A 23,328-nucleotide genomic window follows, 5' to 3' on the forward strand; every position below is an offset into this window, starting at 1 on the left:
ATAACTATTCTATTCTGTCACTTTAATTCATTATGTTCTTTATTAAATATACTCCCTTGTTGACTTATTGCTGTATATCCTCATTATTTACTTGAACAATACATCAAGTCCTCAGCAGTCTCCTGTAATACTGAATTTCTAATGCTTCTAATGGATTCATTTCTGTCTACTCCATTGTCTGTGCTGCACAGAAAAAAAATCAACGTGTTGAATTCTGCTCCATTAAGTTTCGGGAATGCAGCCACATAAATTCTGCTTCTTCTTCTTCTAATATTTCGGCTGTATACCTTTCAGCCATCTTCAGAGAGAGCCATACGACTGACGCTCCAGCGCTCGCTCCATCCTTTTAAACTCGCGGGCCGCGCCACTGCGCATGCGGCCACAGGTAAACAAGGTGCCAGTGATGTTGATCGGCGGCAAAGACGTACAATATGTATGAGTTACATCTATGGCTGCGCATTCGATCCATGCTGGGAGGTCGATGTATTACTGGGAGCTGGACTGTAGCGACGTCTTTGTAAGTTCAATATTGAAAGTGCCGGATTCCATGATTTATCTAATGTGAAACTGCTGTCTCTATTAATTAAATTCTTCGTCAAGCGGATTTCAATGGCCTCTTTTACTACGGAGTCCCAGAAAGATGAAACAGAAGTCAGAATTTCGACATTTTCATATACCATAGAGTGACCAGAATCAATACAATGCTCTGCCACAGCCGATTTACTGGGTTGTAAGAGCCGAGTGTACCTGCGATGTTACGTACACCTCTCTTGGACTGTACGATTCGTTTGTCCGATATATGAAAGGCCACATTCACATGGTATCTTGTAAAATCCAGGCTTGCGGAGTAGTAAGTCATCTTTAACGGAACACAGGAGTGCAGCCGTCTTCGCCGGTGGACGAAAAATTACTTTTACTTTGTTTAGTGAGGATCCGTCCTATTTTGGATGAAAGGCTTCCCACATACGGCAGGAAAGTCATGGATTTAAATGTTTCCTCGTCAATTTCTGCATTCCTTACAGACACCTTAGGTGCAGTGTGGAGTGGGGTGAAGGATGGAGAGAGGCAGAAGGCAGGGAGAAGGTTGAGGGTTGGGGGGGGGTGGGGGAGTGAGTGTCTAGGTCTAGCAGCTCGTGGGAGAGTGGGGAGCCACTAGATGCTTCCACTCCCCAACCCCCTCCCTGCCTCCTACCTCCCTCCATCCCTTACCCCACCCCACCCCACCCCACCCCACCCCACCCCACCCCACCCCACCCCACACTGAACCCCCACCACACCCCAGTACACTCACTGTGGACCAGGAAAGAGCTGGCAGTCAAATGAAAACAATGTAGGTAGACAGGTGTGTGTGTGTGTGTGTGTGTGTGTGTGTGTGTGTGTGTGTTTACAGCTTGAGAAAAGAATTCCATTCCAAAAGCTAGCAAAGTAAAGCACCTTCTGTGTGTCTATCTATTGACGACGCAGCACTTGTGCCTTTAGCCGAGTTGTCTCCTTAATTCCTAAATAATTCGTCAATCTTTGTTAGAGTAATACTCTGCAAAATACAGGACTGCATTTGTATGCATGTTCTTGCATTTAGATTCCTATCTTTTCTCTCTCTCTTTTTTTTTTTTCACCATCATATGATCTTAAAGAATTTTGGAATAATAATGATGTATGGTATGCAGATGTTTTGTGTTTCCATTGTGTCATTTAGTGTCATGTTCCCCCTATGATAGCCTCTTTATGTTTCCATCTCTCCCCTTTCATCTCAGAGGCTGGTGACTGGTCTGGAAAACCTGAAAAATTGAAAATGCGCATGGAAATGGAATTTACTGGAAAAGCTGGGAAACCTTGTGGTACTTTGAAATATTTAGGGAATTCTGAGAGAGAAAGAAATGTTTGGAGTCATTTTATTACAAATTGTTCTGGGATTCTTATTTGAGGACACCTCTGGTGTGATTATTGGCCTCAATCCTTTTTATTGTCCGTGTGCTCTCAGGCTCTACATCTCCCCACCGCAGGATTGTGAATGTGACAAGAAGTGTGAAGTACAGGAGAATTTGTCACATAGCTGTGAGTTCCTCATTTGCACAAACAATAAAGTGGGTTTTTTGGTTCTATAAAAAAATATAAATACAGATCTATATTGGAACATATGTGTTTTTTAGCTCACATTTTAATAATATTCACATGTCAGTTCTCTTTTTACGAATTGCAGTGCAAAGTAGTACTTTGATATCTTTGTTACAGGGCCATTCTTCAATTTAACAATAAGCATAGCATGACATGCATCTGATTTGAAACTAATGCTTTGTTGCTATCGAAGTATATTGATATAACATTCCAATGACAACAGTTTGAAACATATTCTATCAAGGATTTCTCATTTATCTAATGTTATTGCACAGTGACACAGCATAGTGCAGAAATTTTGACAGACAGTGGCAGTGAAGGACAATGAAGGAATTTCCACTGGTAGCAAGAGCTTATCACTTACAGAATTGTTGGTGAAACTTAAATCCAAGCTGAACTTGGAACAATCACTAAGTGATGTGGCAAGAAAAAGGCCATAATAACAAGTTAGGAAAAACTTGGTTTCACATAAAACAAATATTGTTGCTGGAAAATTTGGGATATAGCCTTGAAAAATCTAGAAATTTTGTGATTAAATAAAATTGCCACCTTGTCCTAGTTCTTGAATAAAGGTCTTGTTCCAATAATTCCAAGAAATTATTATATTTGTCTACATGTTTGTCACATGTTGTGTCAGTGTGGGATTGCTATACCTACTCATTACTTGATTTTTACTTTAGTATTTTCTGTTTCATGATTATTGAGGGCTTTAGGTATTTTGACTTTTGTCATTTCTTTGTTTTGTGGGTCTGGGATTACAATTCGTGTGCCTCTGATATTTACTTTTTGTTTTTAAGTAAGTCAGTTACCAATTTAGTATTGGCATTATTTAGTTGTTCCACATTATTATTTCCATGGTGAGTGTACAAATTTGGACAGCATGATGAAGGCAGTACACATACTTTACAGGAAAAAAAGGTATTTCTTTTGAATAAAGTAATTTCTGTTGCTGAAGTACCATGATTTTTTTAGTGCAGCAGACCTTTACATCAAAGATTATCTTCATCCATATGTGGAGGCTGGTAATGAATATGCGAGACCTTTAAGAATCTATTACCACAAACGATGGGTTGCAACTGTAAACCAGGTTGTGCAGAAGGTAAATATTACATACAATGCTACTTACTAAACTTAAAAGTGACATTCACACTGATACAATTTTTTTCTTTTCTCAGTATTGTCTAATAGATGTTAAAGGAGGAGTGAAATCATTTCGTATTCCTACAAGAGAGGATATTATGAAGCACAGGGTTATTGTTGTAACTCTGAGTATCTCAATGTACCTATCAACATTAGGTTTGCCAAAAGGTGAGTTGAAACAGTGGTTAGAAATTCTTTGATATGATTATATTTCATATACTTTCTATTCTATATGAGAGAAGTTAAATAAAGGAAATATTTTTATTTTTGCAAATAAATAGATTTTGGTAGCTGTTTAGTGATAAAATTGCACTTAACAGTGAAGAAAGCATCTACAGACCCACTCTTCTTAGACTTCCAGAAGCCAAGTAATACCTGTGATTGGCTAGCTGCTTGCCCTTGATTGGATTTTTATATCTTCAGGCAGATATTATACCAAATTTGTGGCTGAGTTTAGCCCCTCTTTTAACAATAATATATGAAAGATACTTGAACAAAAAACTTTGCCCAGTGGTTGGAAGAAGGTGCAGGTCACACCCATCTACAAGAAGGGAAATCGATGTAATTCACAAAACTACCGTCCAGTGTGCTTGATGTCATTTTGTTGTAGAATCTTAGAACATATTTTGAGTTCAGATATAATGAGGTACCTTTGACGAATGTTATGAGGTATCTTAGACACAATTACCTCCTCCGTACTAACCAGCATGGCTCCTGAAAATATTATTGATGTGAAACCCAACTTGCTCTTTTCTCATATGACATCTTGAAAGCCATGGATCAAGATACAGATAGATGCAGTGTTTATTGACTTCTGAAGGGTATTTGACTCACTGCCACACACATGTTTGTCATCAAAACTGTAATTGTATCGGTTAGCAAGTGAGATTTGTGACTGAATTGAGAATATCTTGAGGGGGAGGGCTCAGCATGTTATCTTGGATGGAGTCAGTAACAGGTGCAGAAGAAACTTCAGGTATGCCCCAGGGAAGTGTGTTTGGACCCTTGCTGTTTACGTTGTATATTAATGACACTGCAGACAATGCTAATAGCAACTTAAGACTTTTCACAGATGATACAGTTGTCTATAGTTAAGAATTGTCTAATGAAAGATTTGCACTAATATTCAGTCAAATCTCTATAAGATTTCAAAGTAGTACAAAGACTGGCAATTTCCTTTACATGTTCAGAAATGTAAAGTTGTATATGTGAGAAAATGGGGAAAAAAAGACTTAGCATTCTATGAGTCAGAGCTGTAATCATCTATTTGTACAAATACATACCTGGGTGTAACAACTTGTGGTGATATGAAATGGAATAATCACATAATACCCATTGTAGGTAAAGCAGGCTACAGGCATTGATTTATTGATAGAATACTGTGATATATAATCAGTCTACAAAGTAGATTGCATACAGCCTACATACATTTGAAGATAGACACAAACTATCCCGTGAAAGTCTGTTTAGAACTTTCTAGAATCAGCTTTGAGTGATGAATGTAGGAGAATATTACAACACTGTATGTATTACTCCCATCCCATAGGGATCGGGAAAACGAGATTAGACTAATTATAGTGTGCATAGAGACATTTAAGCAATTGTTCTTCCCACACTACATATGTAAATGGAATGGCCAAAAATCTTAATAAATGGTATCTTGGGAAGTACTGGTACCAAGCACATCACAGTGGTTTACAGAGTATATATGCAGATGAAACTTCCTGGCTGATTAAAACTGTGTGTCAGACCGAGACTCGAACTTGGAACCTTTGCCTTTCATGGACAAGTGCTCTACCATCTGAGCTACCCAAGCACGACTCATGCCCTGCCAGTACCTCGTCTCCTACCTTCAGAAGTGAAGATGTGAGGACGGGGCGTGAGTTGTGCTTGGGTTGCTCAGATGTTAGAGCACTTGCCCGCGAAAGGCAAAGGTCCCGAGTTCGAGTCTCGGTCCGGCACACAGTTTTAATCTGCCAGGAAGTTTCATATCAGCACACATTCTGCTGCAGAGTGAAAATATCATTCTGTAGATGTAGATGAACACACATCAACAGAAGTTTTGCATCACCCTTTTATTTTAAAATTTGTGGCACAGAAAAGAGAAATTGGCTTTGAGACATGCTTGTACATTCCATGTGCAGTGTGTCCAGATCGTCAAATAAAAAAAATGGTTGTTTGTATAACAACAAAATCATGTTTTTACCGTAGAGGATTTTTCCCAGCACTCCTGAGAAATGTCATTACTTTGTGGAACACTCACTTCTTTGGATGCAGGAATGAATCTGTTGTGGCATACCATCAATGAGTTGATCATGCCAGCTCTGCTCCACATTTTCCCACTCTTTAGTGGCTATTATGTGTAAATTGCACAGTGCATGGTCACTGTCAATGTCCAAAAACAGATCATTGGAATCAGTCCCCCATATTTCAATTGGGTTTATGTCCAGGGAAGGGCAAACCACTCCACTCTGGTGATCCTAGCATGCTGACAGAATTTGTTCATTATAACAGCACAATGGACATGCAAATTAGCATCCATCAATGTGAAATTATCACCAAAATGAGTGCAATAATGCCCCACTAATGCTTGCAGAATCTGGTCCCTGTAATGTAGAGCAATAACAGTGTCCTCAATACCCACAAGAGTTATGCAGTGGTCCCACAAAATATAACAAAAAACACCAATCGACCACTACCTTGTTGCAAAAGTGGGATGCCATGTCAGAGGTGTTTAATATTAATGGTTGTCTCCAAACACATTCATGTGACTGTCACACCTTACAAGAATCTCAATACGGTCCAGGGCATCATCTTTCACCATGATCTTTTGCAGTCTGATGATGAGCTGCGGGCCAACTTAGAGCGACAGAGTGTGCACTTCATCCCTCGTGTCCATAGGGAACCAAGGAAAAACAGAGTTGCTACCGAGATCTTCATCTCTGCTTTGGAGTACAAACAGATCACAGTTTATCAGAGTACAAGCAGATCACAGTTTCGCCCATAAATGAGACCTGCCACGAATCCTGGGGCATCCATTGTGCATGACTTCTTGCCCATCATTAATGGAATCACTGGTGTTGTGGTATACAGTATGATGCTTGCCATAGCCGTACATACATACATACATACATACATGCATACATACTTGGAGATACACGTTGAGCATTCATGTGTGACGTGATGCTTGATGTCCTGTAGCCCCTTTGAATGCTGAATTCAGTTCTAGAGCACTCAGTCGACTGTTCCTTTGACTCGTGAAGTCATAGATATTTGTCATCCTTTGCACCTTTCAAAAGCAGACAGCCTGTGCAATGCAAGTCTTCAACACTACCTGTCATATGGAACTGATTCTGTGTCCACAGCACATCACTTTGACTCTGGTGCACACTTCGAGCAACTTTCCTGGTTGATTGCGGACAAAATCAGTGGTCGTTATTGTCCTTTGTGGCATGATGGATGTTCACTCTACTGGTCTACAGATGTGTCTAATGTGTCCCTACTGGTACCTTAATTTCAACTGAAATGCTGCAGTCCATTAAAGTACAGAAATCTGCCAGCAGGTAGTGCTGGTGCTAACTGTGTGTGCATGTGCGCGTGTCTGTGTACACAATGTCAAGGGGTGCCCTTCTGACTGGTACAGGAACAGTCCGAGGAACAACATGCCTGTATGATGTATTCGGGTGATGCAACACTTTTGTTGATCTGTGTAGGTTCTGTCCTAGGTTCCCAGAGACTGGAATATTTAATGATGTCAGAAAACAAAAAAGAAAAGTATGTTCTTAATACATAGCAGCAGAATTATAAGCCATTTTTCATCTGCAGTAGGAGCAAGACCTCTTCCATTCTTCTCTGTGTATCACATTCTTCATCCTTAAGTTTCAAAATATACCATGCTTGTTTCCTGACATTGTCATCTGACTTTTCTCTTGCTATTTAAACCTCTTTCAAGATGTCAGAAAAAAAACACTCTTGAAATGGAATCACTGTGACTAACTCCTCTCCCCCCATTTTTTTCAATTCTGAAATTTCTACTCTCTTGATATAATGTAGTTGGAGCTGTAACCTTCCTGCAGATTTTTGTTTTATAATTTGATATGTGTAGATTCATTTACTTGTTTATTAAGCGCTCTTGGAAAAGATTGTCTCAATATGGAATCAGTCATTTTTTAAACCAATAACTGACAATTAATTGAAATAGAAATTTCAGCTATACATTGACATGGCAATTAGATCTGCTGTTGCGGTGGTTATTCAGCAGATTTGCAATGGAATTAAACCTGAAACACACACAGACTTTCTAAAAGACATATTTTAACCTATTGACTTACTTCTTCAGACCATTGTAATTTTGAAAGTCACAAATCTTTTTCACAGTCATTTCTTGAATACCGTAGTAATATGCTGGATTCAGTAGAAGATGGTCATGTATTTAGTACCCTCCCCCTGGCCTCATTGTGCTACAAAACTCTGTCAACTCAGAACTGTTATGCAGCCTGAGTGGCACTACACTGCAGTGTGACACATCCTTTTCCAGTAGAACTCTCATGTAGTTTGACTTAGAGGTTCTGCATTGTTGTACTGTGTACTGTTCAATTCCAGAGATATTTTATTTCCAGTCACCGTTCTCAAAGTTTATTCATTTCATGGTGCTGCTATGCAGTGTCACAGAACTGTACTGTTGGATTTCTTCCCCTTGTAGCAGTGCGAGGTGCTGGAAGTGATCTCCAGTCTGTCCAAGCTACTAAATGACATAAACAATGTAGTGTTATCTCTTCTGTATTTTATGCTCAGTGTTTTTTCTCTACAACTTAAGTACAATGATGGGTGAACAGGTCTCTTTTACTCTGTAGCTTGTTATAGACCATTACAGACATGTTTCTTGCTTTGACATGAGCAGTCAAGAGAGAGACAGTTCTTATAGTCATTCTTCAGTTTGCTTATGATCATTTACATTCTTGAATGAGTTTGTTTGCTCCTTGACCTCCAAGGCATGGTAAGGCTGTGATGTCCAAAGGACAAGCACTCTGCCACAGCAGGTGGAGAGGTTTATTCTTCATCAGACCTTGCCAGAGCTCGCAGATCTTACATTTTTTTTTTTTTTTTTTGTGCATACATAAAACAAGAGCGTGCACAGCAGGATGTTCTACACTTAACAACTAACTAAACTACATTTTCACATCTCACCCCTCCACCCACAGGGTCACCACTCTTTGGTGAGTACATGTTTGGTTACCACAGAGCCCCTGCCTTTGGATTGTTGCTCTCTTTTTCTTTGCTGCATACCTAAACTTCGACTATCTCTTACTTCCTCTGACTTTGTTGGCTGGTCCTTTTTGAGGCAGATCTTGCTTGGGTTTGGTTCACGATTTTTATCTTGATTTCTCGTTTCACCTCCCATAAACAGTTATATGGTCCCCATTATTGTGGTTGACCTGCCATCTTTTCCAAATTTTACAGAAGTGCGTGTTGTGGTGGAAAGGTTGCCCACTGCGTTGTATGCACCGTCTCTGTGCCTTTCCACCCTGGCATCTTCCCTTCGTCTTGTCATAGTACATAGTATGCCCAAAACCCAGTACAGTAGCCATCCTGTTGTGAGGCAGGGAGGGGAGCGGGGGTATTTGTCAAGTACTTGCACTTAGTAGCCCCCCCTCTCCCCCTCCCCCTCCCTCTCCGTCTCCCTCTGTCTACCAGGATTGCACTGTGGTGCCTGCACTACCACTCCCCAGGTATTCCCTGGAGTTTATGCGTATCATGACTGGGGCACAGAAACTCCCGGCAATGGATTAATGGCCAGATAGCCATTGATATGGCTGGGTGGCACCCATGGGGAGAATCCTCATTCAGAGTGGGTGACACCATGGCAGGTAGTTCACCCATGGAGTAACAAACTTTCTCCCTTTGGTGGTCACATGGCCCCAGCAGTCTCTTCAAATGAAAAGGCCTGATATGTTGCAAGGAAATATGATCCCAATACGTTCCCTTCCATGGCCACACCATGGGAGGAATGTAGGACTAAACGACTAGGGGAAAAATGCTCCCCCCAATACGTGGTCTGTACCAGGAGTATGCTACAAATACTTTACTGTTCATCAAACACATTGAAGACATGTGGGGAAGTTGCAGCCACTTTTAAGATCAGTAGGGATTCCTCGCTGATTAAAGTGTCTTCTCCTGCCCAGTCACAGACGCAGCTCTCTAGTGAAAAGGTGGGTGACATTCCCGTGACTGTTATACATTACAAGAATCCGAATACGGTCCAGGGCATCATCTTTCACCATGATCTTTTGCAGTCTGATGATGAACTGCGGGCCAACTTAGAGCGTGGAGTGTGCACTTCATCCCTCGTGTCCTTGGGAAACCAAGGAAAAGCAGAGTTGCTACCGAGATCTTCATCTCGGCTTTGGAGGTTGATAAATTGCCTGAAAACATCGAGGTGATGATCTACTGGTGTGATGTGAAACCCAATGTTCCTCCTCCTATGAGATGCTTAAAGTGTACGAAGTTCGGACACCGGTTTTCCCGTTGTGCCGCTACCCCGTCCGCATGGGTTGTGGATGTCTGTTGTATGCGAGCCTTCCTTGTTCCCCTCCCGTCATCTGTGTAAACTGCAGTGGGCTCCATTCTCCCTGCTCACCAGATTGCTCAAATTATAAATGTGAGAATAATATCCAGAAGTATAAGACTCTGGACAAACTCACATATCAAGAGGCCAGAAAAAAGTATGAAGTCTTAATCTCAGGCAAATGACACAATCTTACACTACACTTGCAAGATCATTGCCTCCTCTGTCATTGGTGCCTTCCTCTGTTGTGCCTCTTACAGTGGACCCTCATAGCTGTCCACTGACACCGCTCCCCCCCCCCCCCTCCCCCTCCCCTCCCAAGGCAGTTTGGGGCCCTTCTGGTGCTTCCACCACAGCCACTTCAGGAGTATTAGATCCCCGCTGCTGTGCAAACTGGTCTCCATCCCCCAGCCAGAGGCATCTCATCCTCCTCCAGCTTCTCCAGCTACGAAGAATCCGCATGGGACACTTTCTTCCACTGTTCCTGCTGGTCCACAGCCAGATACCAGCCTGTGGCTGAAGGAACCACAGGCTGGTGGCCATCGGTCTTCTTGTTCTTCCTCTGTCCCTGAAACCAATTCAGGGAAACCCTCTCAGTGCTCGACTTCCGAGAAGGACAAGTAGTAGTCCACTAATACAAAGAAAACTTCTGTGGCCCCCACACCACTGCACAGTGCATGTACTCCTTCTGTGCCCAAGGTGGAGATCCCAGTGGCCACCGAGGCCCCTGAGGCACCAGTTCTCCCTAGGCAAAGTGCCACAGAACCTATGTCATGTCAGGGGATCCCCTGACATCTCAACCGATGGCAGCACATGATTGCATGTGTGTCTGAGAACTGTGAACCCGCATTTTGGCTCGTAAAACAGCAGGAGGGGTGAATGTGCTTATCTTTTACTACCTGCCACCTGGAGCTATATAATGTTCCATTCAATGAATGGGAACTCTCCAGTTCCCTAGCCAATTGCTCTGATACAGCCCCAGGGCCTGACCGCATCCAAACCAAATGCTGAAACATCTCTCAGTGGATTGTCAGCGTCACATCCTTGCCCTCTTTAATTGGATCTGGAACTAGGGTGATTTCCCACCTCAGTGACAAGAAATCGCATAGTATCAGTACTGAAACTGGGTAAGAACCCCCTAGAAATGGGCAGTTATTGCACAATCAACCTTACCGACATTCTGTGTACGTTGCTTGAGTGCATGGTGAGCAAGCGGATTCGTTGGCTCCTTGAGTCTCGGGGTCTTGTGGCTGCATCTCATGCCATTTCTCGCAAAGGCCACTCCATTGCTGATAATTTGGTTCACCTGGAGTCCACCATCAGCATGACCTTTGCACGTCATCAGCACCTCATTGTTTTTTCAACCTGTAGGTGGTTTATGACACGACATGGCATCACCACATTATTACTGCGATACATGAGTGGGCTCTCCAGTGTCCACTTCCACTTTTTGTCAAGAACTTCTTGTCACATTGTACATTCCAGGTTCAAGTAGTTTCTTCAGTCAGTACCCCCAATATCCAAGATAACAGCATTCCGCAGGGGCTCTGTGTTGAATGTCTCCTTCTGTATGGTGGTGCCATTAATAGCCAAGCTGTTGATGTGGGGTTTTTGGTGTCATCATCCTTATGCCAATGATTTTTGCTTTTATTATTGCTCCTCTAGTATGCATGTTGCTGGGCGTCCCCTACAGGGTGCCATACTAAAGGTGCAGTCATGGGCTCTGTCCCATGGCTTTCGGTTTTCAGCTGCCAAGACTCATGTCATGCACATCTTTCGTCGTCGTACTGCCCACCCACACCCAGAGCTTTTCCTAGAGGATCAGCTACTTCTTGTAGTTTAGACGCACCCTTTCTGGGACAGGTCTTCGATTCCCAGCTGATGTGGCTTCCCCACCTTCACCAACTTGAGCAAAAGTGCTGATGACACCTCAGTACACTTCGCTGCCTCAGTAACACTAACTGGGGTGCAGAGCACTCTACCCTTTAGTGGCTCTGCAATGCCCTGGTTCAGGCCTGTCTTGATTATTGGAGTCTTGCATATGGTTCAGCATCACCCTCAGCAATTTGGATACTGGACCCCATTCATCATTGTGGGGTGCGGTTTGCAACAGGAGCCTTCCAAACTAGTCCTGTGAACTGCCTGTTAGTCGAGGCTGGAGTCCCTCCATTATCTATCAGGCACCAATAAGAGCTGCTGAATTAAGCTATGTACGTTTGTAGCTTCCCTGAACATCGCAACTACCGTGTCCTTTTCACTGGAAGGGAGCTCCACCTCCTACAGCAGTGACCCAGAACTGGATTTACAATTGCTGTACACCTTCAGTGTCTCTGTTCAGGACTGCAACGTTCTCCACTGTTGCCTGTGTTGAGGGAGACGTCACATCTGCCCCCATGGGCTGCACCCCAATATTGGATTTGCCTCGAAATCTCCTTCAGTCTAAAAGATTCTGTTGACTCCATGATTTTTCACCACCAGTTCTTGGCTATTCTCGAGAGTATCCGGGTTTGGAAGCAATTTTCGTCAATGGCTCGACAGTCAAAGGACAAACAGGCTTTGCATACACTGATGCACAGTGCAGTGAACTCCACTCTGCCAAATGGCTGCACTGTCTTCACTGCTGAGTTCATGACCATTAAATTAGCCCTTAGCCATGTTCATCCTCGCAAAGGCAAGAGTATCCTAATCTGTTGTGACCCCTGTAGCAGTCTTCAGACTATAGACCATTGCTACTCTCCTCACCCACTGGTTAGGGCTATGCAGGATCTTGTCTCAGACCTTCATCAAGCAGGCTGGCCAGTTGTTTCCATTGGGAGCATCAGTTATGTTGGGATTTCGGGAAATGGATGAGCTGATGGTTAGCCAAGCTAGCCACCAGGATGCTGGTTCTGGAAGTGGGGATCCAGAACCGGACCTTTGATTGTTTATACGTCATTGATTGCTGGAAGTCTGGAACTCAGAATGGTCTATCATGATTTTCCCAAACAAACTGAGGGCAATTAAGGGGATGTTGACCAAGTGGTAGCCCTGCCAGCATGCTTCATGCAGGGAATCCACTGTCGTCTGTAGACTCCTCATTGTCCACACTTGGCGGACCGGTAGCCACATTCTCAGACATGAGGATCCCCCTCACTCCCGAAGCAGAGCCCACTTGATGGTGGCAAGCTTACTTGTAAATTTTATTTATATTTCAACCTTGAAGTATTGTTATTTTGAAAAGCATTATTCTTTGTAAAAGATTGCAGATAAAACAAAAGAAAACTGAAAAAAAGATGAAAAACAAAAATTGTAAGATGTATGACCTTTTTTAAAACATTCGGTAACAGGTCTATAATTTGGCAATAAATAAATAAATAAATAAATAAATTACTTGTAGACTGCCCTAATTTGGCTGCTTTGAAGGGGAATTTTAGTCTTCCTGACACACTGTCTCTGGTACTTGCGGACAATGTCGACTCGGTTGGTGTGGTATTACATTTTGCCCATGAAGGTGGTTTCTATGCATCCCTGTACTGCTTGAAGGTTTGATGAATCACCCCTCTCTGGCCACCCTCCCCCCATCCCTCCCCCCTTAGGGTCCCTTGGCAGCTCTTATTGGATGGCCCACCCAGCCTGGCCTCTACCCTCTCCACCTTTTTATTCTCTTTATTCTTTTTCATTTCTTGGTTTTCATACCTTGTCTTGGCTGACCTTTTAACGACTAGTGTTTGCTGTTGCTGTCTTTTCTCTGGGCTTTTGTGTGTGGGTCGTTTTTATATTTGTTACATGTAGCCTTTCCAGGATTTGCCTTTCACCTCCTTCCTTTGACGACTACTCCTGGTTTCCTACTTAACGGATGAAGGGACTGATGACCTTCCAGCTTAATCCCTTTAACTTCAAGCCCACCAAACAATGATCACTTCTCGTTAACATCTTTCATTGGTCTTAGAGGATAAAAGTGGAATATGTTATTCCTAAGAATCTCAAGTTACATCTCAGATCACAAGATGTCATGTAGCTCAACATACTTAGTTAATCACAACATTTCATAGCAACAAAATATTCTTCAAATAGTAACAGGTTTATTTTTATTATCGTTCTTTTCAGGGCTTAAAGTATTTTAAAACAAAATCCATTTCTATTTATGATGAAGTGCCATCAGTTAAACAGGTTTCGTCAGACAAAGGATCGAATCATACCTAATATACTTCATCAGGAATATTCAGGCATGTTCAACTGACCATTTCCTCATTCATCACACCCTATATTCTGGTAAATAATTTTTCCTTTTTGCATTTTGTTGCTCTCATTGTATGGGATTTCCATGTACATTGTTTCCCTTTTTGTAGTGAAGAGTATCAGAAAATAAGAGGTCTGTTTATCTCAGATGAAACAGTTGTTTTGTGCTTTTTCATCATTAATCATAAGAGCATAAGTTGTCAGATTTATTGGGATAGGAAAAAAAGATAAAATTAATCTTTATGGTAAGGAGTAATGTGCTGACATGTTAAACTAAAACCCTCTTAACAACTTCAGCTGTCAGCTTTGTGGTATGTCAGTATGTGTGGAAACAAAAATAAAAGTAATCATCAGTGTCCAGGTACATCTGTTATACATCAACTATTTTGGAGAACACTTCAGCAGAATGTAGAACTTCATACCTCTGTAAGAACTGCACTCACACCTTCCATTGTTTCTCCTATGCTTTAATCTCCAATACATACCCAAAATTGGGCACATTCTGCCTTGAATCTTTAACAGTATTCACAGCCTCCAACCCCTTTTCTTTATTCATTCTAATGATGAAGTTTCTCTGTAGTATGTTGACTCTACCCAATTACTCCAAATGTGTTTTTTCTAGCTCCTTCTTTTGTAACTTTGACTTCTTCTCCTTGCAGTGTTATAATTTAATTATGCCTGCATACCACTTGTTAATTACTGATCTCCCAGAATCTACTGGTGACTGCTAAATTACATGAGTTTGCTTTCTCTATTACCACAGTGGTCACGTTCCACTCGCACAAAAAAAATTCTGCAGGTGAATATCTTAATGATAACATAGTCCATTTTTCACTTCTTGAGACGCATGCTTGCACTATATATTCAAAACCTCATGACAGGTTCTACTGATAATAACTTATAAGTTTGCCCTTAAGCTGTAGTTATTCTTCTTTACCTATAAGGTATGACACATCTACTTAATATCTCATCAATTCATTGATTTCAGTTTAATAGAAATAATATATTCATAACTATTGCCTTTTTATTGCATTTGTTCAACTCATTTGTATAGTAGTGCTCTATCTTCAGGGATAACTTGTCTCCTGTATTACATTCGCTGTTCATCTTTTATTCAGTTCTCTAGTGCTCTTTTTTACAGAAATAATTACAGGCTCAAATACAGCTACCAAACATTTTTTTCATTGAACTACTGCTTTACCTTTATTTATATGTTAGTCTGTCATACCTACCTTCATTTGGGCAATGGTTTCCGTTCCCTTGCTTCCCCCTGTTGTAGTGAAGTGGCTAACATATGTATTAATACAAATATATCATCTGTGTCTGTTAACAGTATGTGTGTCGTCATCATACATGTGTTACTGCCCCATGCTATGTTATATTAGTAGGTTGTAATTAACATAATATGGTCTGTGAGAAACAAGGGTTTCAGCAATAGAAATGTATGAATGTGGAAAAAGGTAATCCAGTCAGAGAATTAATAAAAAGAAATTTAAGAATGAGTTTGTTTGGATCAAAGGAAGAAAGAAAATAGAACCCCCAAAGACAGACTCTGTCACCTGCCACATCAGAATCCTCTCCCTGATGGGTTCGTCACCGAGACACTGGAAGATGGATTGTGGTCAGCATACCATACAGAATGGACTTGTCTTGGTTTCACCTGTACAGGCCCCTGTTGTAAACATGGGTGGTATGGAGTAACAGCACATTTGTAATTTGTCAAGCAGTTATCATTATAAGTAAATCTGTCTATTGCCTCTGTCTCCTGACATTGCTACTGTCTTTTGGTGGATAACCTCCTTTATAAAAGTCATGGAAACTCAAGTGTAATATGTCAAACATAGGTAAAGTAAGAAATCTCCTTACCTCTAATATATATTACGTGTCATGTACATCCTGATTCTGCTTGTCATATACAATAACTGTAGTGGGTTCTGTATCATCATATGTGTTTCTTGTAGTTGCAAGAGAATTATGTTAAGTACTTGTGTAACATGTCATTCAGCAACTAAAATTAGGATAGGACAGTGATAGACACATAGAGTTAAGGATCACAAAATAGCAAGAATAAAGGAAGCTACTTCAGAGAAAATGCAACGTGAAATAGTGACACAGTTAATTCAGACATTTAACAGACTTCAACATGCTGAATGTGCAAAGCCCGCAGATTCCCCTAGGGATTTGAATTTCTTTAAAATATCAGTGTTTAATAAGCCCTTCCCTTGACCAGTGTATAAGGCTACTAAATACAGTGAAACCACTATTTTAGATTTTCGCACACTCCAAACTTAAAAAAATGCAGAATTGAGGAAAATGTTAAAACCCCAAACATAACAGCAAAAACTTGTGTAATTGGCGTATATGATTAAAAATCTCAAACCTCTCCAATAATTTGTATAAAATCTTTCTAAGTAAAGAAAATTAAATGTACACTACAATGTTTATACAATAATTTGTAATAATGAATTTCATCAGTTCTTGAAAAATCACAGATACATAACAGCAAGTAAAAACTCATCAAAAAATTGAAAATTGACAAACATGTCGAATTACACCAAAAACATCACAGCAGCTAAGTGGTTAAACCATAACTGTGGACATCTGCTTGGTGACATACTTTTCTATCACCTTTGCTGTTATTGCTTAATGCTTCTCTTGTGAGCTGCACTCATATGCTCACCACCATTAAAGTGTTATTTTAGGCTTGATGAGAGAAACAGAGACGTGAAAAAATGAGTTTACTTCCCCAGTTGACATCACAACCTTATTAGAAGTCGGCTCAGTGAATTTCTGTACACTGTGTAAAATGTAAATTTGAAAGAAATTTCAGGTGCTACAGTTTCGCTTCATGCCCTCTATCTCTGCTGCCAATCTTTATGATCTGCAGTGTGTAGTGTGAAACGAACAGGAAAGTCTTAAAATGTGCTATCGCAAAACCCTTGTTCTATTTCCGTTTGACATCTCCATCATAGCACATCATCTGCATGAAAAGTGTATTTTCAGCACTTCACAAAATGCTTTCACCCCTAGCTGTACTCCCATTGTTGAAGGGCCACTCCCCGTACACACATCCAGTTGGCGAGTGTGGTGTGGTGGCTGCACTGACTATTGGGTGACTTAACAAGTCACCAGCCAATAAGAGTTCACTAGCCGGAAATCGGCAACGTTCCCTCAATTATAGCTGAACATATTCTTCAAGACTCAGGGTTTGAATTTAAAATGTTGCTCATTGGTGCTGTTGCTGAATACAGTACATCAGGAATTCATGAAAAAAGATGAGACTGAGTTAGAAGTGGCACAAGAAAAGGTGGTGGCTAGGCCTCTTCATCACGTATTGGTTCGGTCTGGAATACTTCACATCGACTTTTTTCCCCCCTACCCTCATTGCCGTTGCAACCAAGCAGTAGTTTATCATAATTATGTGGTGAAGCTAAATGTTGCAAGTTGTATTGGCAACACCAATCATAGATTACGGCAGCATTTCCTGTCTCACGTCTCCCATCTCCATAACAGTGTAAAATATACCATTAACTCCGTTACCACCTGTGGTGCAAACCATCTGTCTTTTGTGCCACTCATAAGTTGTTCAGTCACATCAAACGTCAATAGGAAGAAAACGGGACAAAGTCAAGTGAGACGTGAGTAAGAATTTAGAATCAAGGTAAACATTACTAGGAAAAAATGAAAAATCATGGAATTTTTAGTATTGATCTTATGGGTTTTCCACAGGGGCTATGAATTTATGACATAGAATCATGAAAAACATAAAATCAGAGAATGTGAAATAGAAGTTCCACTGTATGCTGCCTTTTGATAAGGTGTACCCACTATTTTAAGTGGTCTGCAATATTCTGCCATATGCTAAATAAATAAATAAATTACTAGCCTCTTCCTTTATTCACTACCAGAAAAAAATTAGTACACTCTTTTAGAAGTTTGTAATTCACTCAATATTTATTGTTGCTACATTGATGAAGTACATGAAATGATTACATTTATAGATCAATACCACAAACAGTTCTGAGGTACTAGGTATAAACCCACACTGAAACACCCATATTATTATGTGGTGTAGCCTCCAAGGGCGTCTTTTTGGCACTGACCCTGGCATCCAGTCGATTGTACAAATGGCAAATACTGTCCTGGGATACATTATTCCACACCTGCGTGACCTGTTCTTGTAGTTCCGTAAGAGTTGTTGGTTGATGAGTTGCATGAGTCACTTCTAGTCCCATCATATCTCACATGTACTTCATTGGAGATAAGTCTGGAGATCGTGCTGACCAGGGAAGTTGCTGCACATCTTGCAGAGCACATTGAATTTCACAGGCAGAGCTCGGGTGAGCATTATCCTTTTAGAACAATACATCACCTTCCTGTTGGAGAACGGCAAAAGAGTGGGCCTAAAAGCATTGTGCATGTTCCGAATGTTGGTTAGCGTCCTCACCAGAAACACCAAAGGTGAATAGGAGTAATAGCTTATCTCACTCCAGACCATAAGGCCTGGGGTGAGGTTAGTATGTCTTTACTGAATGCACTCTATAAGACAGTGCCACCAGGTCTACATCATTAGCATAAATGACCATCACTTGCACGCAGGCAGAATCTGCTTTCATTGCTGAAGACCATGGCATGCCATTTCATCTTCCAGGTGATCCTCTGACAGCACCAGTTGAGCTGTGCACATCAATGCTGTGGCATGGGCGGAAGACAGCCTAGAGGTGCGTGTGCCCGTAGTCCCACTTTGCAACAGTTTGTATTGACATGTGTGGACTCCCAAGCCCTCTTATCTGTGCTGTGATAGCGGTACGATCTGCCACTGCTGCCCTTACGATATGACAATCCTGGTAGTCGACTGTGCTGCCTGTACATCGAGAATCTTATCTATGGATGTGAGAATGTTCACGTGGCCACTGATACCAGCATCATAGTGCAACTGACACAGCCTGCCCAACTTGTGTGGCAATTCTCCTAAAGGACCATCCTGCCACTCAGGAGGCCACAATTTGACTCCTTTTAAATTCGCACAGTTGGCTGTAGGAAGCACAAGTGGATTTCAGTGGCATGGTTGCCTGGTTGCTTCATATATTTGCACGCACTGAGCCATGTGGCCGTGAGCATTGACTTTTTTATGGGTAGACACAGAAGGTGTTCTATAGCTATGCCACTGTGCTATCTGTTGTCAGATGTTGAAACCATTATCAGTGCATCTACTATCCCTCAAGTGGCATATGCCATCACTGGATCATCTATCCAGGTGTACTAATTTTTTCTGGCAGTGTATTTGAATTATAATAATACGATGTAATCAATACACTCCAGAGATTACACAGTGTTCAGGTGTTATGCTCGCAACTCCATTGATCATCTTTCATTCACTTAACCAAACAGCTGAAACTCTGGAACAACTGAAAGTGCTGCTTACTTTGTCATGTAGCTTAAAAGAACACTCCATTAGTGTTTACCAACCATTTAGTAAATAAGTAATGAAGCTGTAGAGCCATGGGTAAACGGTAGAATTAATCAATAAGATACTAATGTAATAAACATAACTAAATATAGTTATACACTCTCAGCAAATGAATAAAGTTTGTACTCTCTTGTGCTAAGTCATATGAGAGACATCACATTACTAATGATCAGTGATATTCTCTAGGGCAATTATTATAACCTCCTCCCAAGTTGGGAGAACAGATACAAAATGTGTCTTTAACACTGCCTTTTGGATTAAACAATACATGTATTGTTAGTGAACATCCTGCATCTACATTATGTAGGATATCTATCTCAACAAGGACTGCATCATCACCAAACTCTGCTGTTTCAAGTAACAGTAGTTGACACAACACCTGATCTATCATGCATTCACAATTAAATACTCCATTATTCTGTGTGTTCGTATTCATGTGCTGACTACAGTCAAACTTAAAACCAGTATGTATTTTAACATTTGTGCTAGTAAACCTGCCTCTGTGATATACGTCACATTCAAACCATGGGTTACATAATTTTCATAATTATATTTTCAATCATTGTAGTCTTTAATAAGCTCACTGGGACACAGTAGTTTAGGCCTGTTCCTTTCAGTGATTTCAATCATGGCCATCTTATCCTCAAATTTCCCAAATAACACATTACATTGGTTTCCATATATGGCGAGCTCACGGGTATAAAAGAAAATTACTTTTAAAAGCCCTTCAATAACATCAGTTCTTATTTACCCTTCTTCACCAATTAAACTCTTTTGGAGTTTAAACACAAACAAAGCACACAAGAACTCAGTTCTGGGTTCGGTACAACTCAACTAATAACTTGGAGTGCTGATTGCCATGCATTGCCGATGTGTCATATATGGGCAATGTGATGTCATGATGAGCCACTGTGCAGTTGCTGCATAGTCAGCTTATCAGCTACTGCACATTTGCCCCATTGGTTGACCACCATTGAGATGCCATTGATTGTTGTTGCTGTACTCGTAGCTTCGAAGGTAACATGCAGAATTTTTCTGTATCACTGAGTGATGCTTCTGGACTCAGGTGCCAAAAGCTTTTGCTGAAATACACAAACATATCTCACTGTTGACCTCGTTGCTGTGGTCAGTTATTTTCCTTTATCCAATTCCTTGCAGCAATTCAAAAATCTTTGGTTTTCACCAAATGAAAATTACTTCTTAAACACACTTATTACTTCGGGTGACACTGCAACATGTGCTCACTTATATCTTCATCTCTGCTTACTTAAGTTGCTCTGGGCAATGGCCGGCCAAAGTGCCATGCGGTTCTAGGCGCTGCAGTTTGGAACCGCGAGACTGCTACGGTCGCAGGTTCGAATCCTGATGGTCACATTGGTTACCGATACCAGCTATCAAGAATAAAGGCTATTATTAGTGATTATGTGCAAACAAATTTCTCTTCTCTAAAGTACTGTGCCAGACTGTGTTACTTTGTCTCCCCAACTGTTCCTCCGTCCCCGCACCTGTACACTACTGTTCCTTCCCCTTCCCCCTCCCTGTCCCCTCCAGATTGCTGCTGCCATCCCACGTGATTGTTGCGTTCGGGCCTGAGCTGTTGGAGTTGGCAGTCATGTTTGCGTGAGGTGTGCTTGCTTGCGTGTATGAATGGTGCGTGTCTCTCTGTTTCTCTTTTATTGATGAAGGCTATGCCCAGAAGCTTTGTGTAAGTGTCTTTTAATTGTGCCTGTCTGTGACTTTACATGTATTCTTTACGGTAAGTAGCTATCTGTCTTTTCCCACATTGTTGATATTCCTACATGGAAATTCCAGTTCTTGATTCTGTCGAATGGCTTTTCTTCCATCCTGCAACCCTGTGATGGTTCTCTTTGTTACTCTTCTCTGTAGCATTACTCTTCTCTGTTTCCATTGTTTTTCTTCTGCCCTGTGTTTATTCACCACGTTCCAAACAACTACTTCTGAACCACACTGTAACGACGATTTTCTAGCATAACGCATTCACACAGATTGTTGATGCAGCATCTGGTGCCCCACATTCTTTCCCCGATATTTTTTTTAAAGTCATCACTCAGTTTGATGTGGCCTATCATGAATTCTTCTCCTGTGCCAACCTCTTCATCTCAGAATAGCACTTGCAACCTACGTCCTCAATTATTTGCTCGATTTATTCCGATCTCTGTCTTCTTCTACAGTTTTTGCCCTCTATATCTTCCTCTAGTATCATGAAAGTCATTGTCAGATGTCTTAACAGATGTCCTATCATCCTGTCCATTCTCCTTGCCATTGTTTTTCATGTATTCCTTTCCTCTCCGATTCTGCACAGAACCTCCTCCTTCCTCACATTATGAGTCCACCTAATTTTCAGCATTTGTCTGTAGCACCACACCTCTAATGCTTCGATCCTCTTCTGTTCCATTTCTGCCACAGTCCATGTTTCACTACCATACAGTGCTTTACTCCAAAGGTACATCCTCAGAAATTTCTTCCTCAAATTAAGGGCTTTGTTTGATACTGGTAGACTTCTCTTCACAAGGAATGCCCTTATTACCAATGCTAGTCTGCTTTTGGTGTCCTTTCTCCATCCATCATTGCCTATTTTGCTGCCTAGGTAGTAGAATTCCTCAACTTCATCTACTTCGCGACCATCAATCCTGATGTTTAAGTTTGTTGTAGTTCTCATTTCTGCTTCTTCTCATTACTTTTTTCTTTCTTTGGTTTACTCTCAATCTGTATTCTGTACTCATTAGACTGTTCATTCCATTCAGGAGACCATGTAATTCTTCTTCACTTTCAGTCAGGATAGCAAGGTCATCAGCGAATTGTTTCATTGATATCCTTTCACCTTGAATCTTAATTCTACTCCTGAACAATTCTTTTATTCCTGTCATTGCTTCTTCAGTATAAAAATTGAACAGTGGGGGCGGAAGTCTGCATCCTTGTCTTACACCCTTTCTAATCTGAACACTTTGTTCTTGGTTGTCCACTCTTATTATTTCCTCTTGGCTCTTATACACAATGTGTAACACCCATCTCTTCCTAAAGCTTACCCTTATTTTTCTCAGGATTTCAAACATCATGCACCATTTTACATTGTCAAATGCTTGTTCCAGGTCAACAAATCCTATGAACATGTCTTGATTTGTCTTTAGTCTTGTTTCCATTATCAACCACAACATTAGAATTGCATCTCTGCTGCCTTTGCCTTTCCTAAAGCCTAACTGATTGTTTCTAGCACATCCTCAATTTTCTTTTCCATTCTTCTGTATGTTATTGTCAGCAACTTGGATGCATGAGGTGTTAAGCTGATTATACGACAATTCTCACACTTGTCAGGTCTTGCAGTCTTTGGAATTGTGTAGATGAAACGAAAGTCAGATGGTATGTCGCCAGAGTCACACATTCTACACACCAACATGAAGAGTCATTTTGTTACCACTCCCTCAATGATTTTAGAAATTGTGATGGAATGTTATCTGTCCCTTCTGCCTTGTTTGATCTTAAGTCCACCAAAGCTCTGTTAAATTCTGATTCTAATACTGGATCCTCTCTCTCCTAAATTGACTCCTGTTCCTTCTTCTATCACATCAGACAAATCTTCCCCCTCATAGAGGCGTTCAGTGTACTCTTCCCACCTATCCGCTCTCTCCACTGCATTTAACAATGGAATTCCTGTTGCACTCTTAATATTATCACCCTTGCCTTTAATTTCACCAAAGTTTGCTTTGACTTTCTTATAAGCTGAGACAGTCCGACAGTCCTTCCAACAATCATTTTTTTGTAAATAGTCTTAACAGGTTTGCCGCTGGATCATGTTGTGCAA

The 23,328-nt window shown here is 41.0% G+C and overlaps 1 protein-coding gene across 1 annotated transcript in view; it reads left to right on the forward strand.

Moving 5' to 3' along the window:
• The window catches only part of LOC124789405 (probable helicase with zinc finger domain), a 150,668-nt gene that overhangs the window by 74,442 nt on the left and 52,898 nt on the right, over nucleotides 1-23,328 (forward strand). The window contains exons 9-10 of the mRNA XM_047256748.1: nucleotides 3,088-3,214; nucleotides 3,291-3,423. Coding sequence (XP_047112704.1) covers nucleotides 3,088-3,214; nucleotides 3,291-3,423 — 260 coding nt within the window. The remainder of the gene's footprint in view (nucleotides 1-3,087; nucleotides 3,215-3,290; nucleotides 3,424-23,328) is intronic.

Source organism: Schistocerca piceifrons, chromosome 3, assembly GCF_021461385.2.
Source record: "Schistocerca piceifrons isolate TAMUIC-IGC-003096 chromosome 3, iqSchPice1.1, whole genome shotgun sequence".
Taxonomy (NCBI): domain Eukaryota; kingdom Metazoa; phylum Arthropoda; class Insecta; order Orthoptera; family Acrididae; genus Schistocerca; species Schistocerca piceifrons.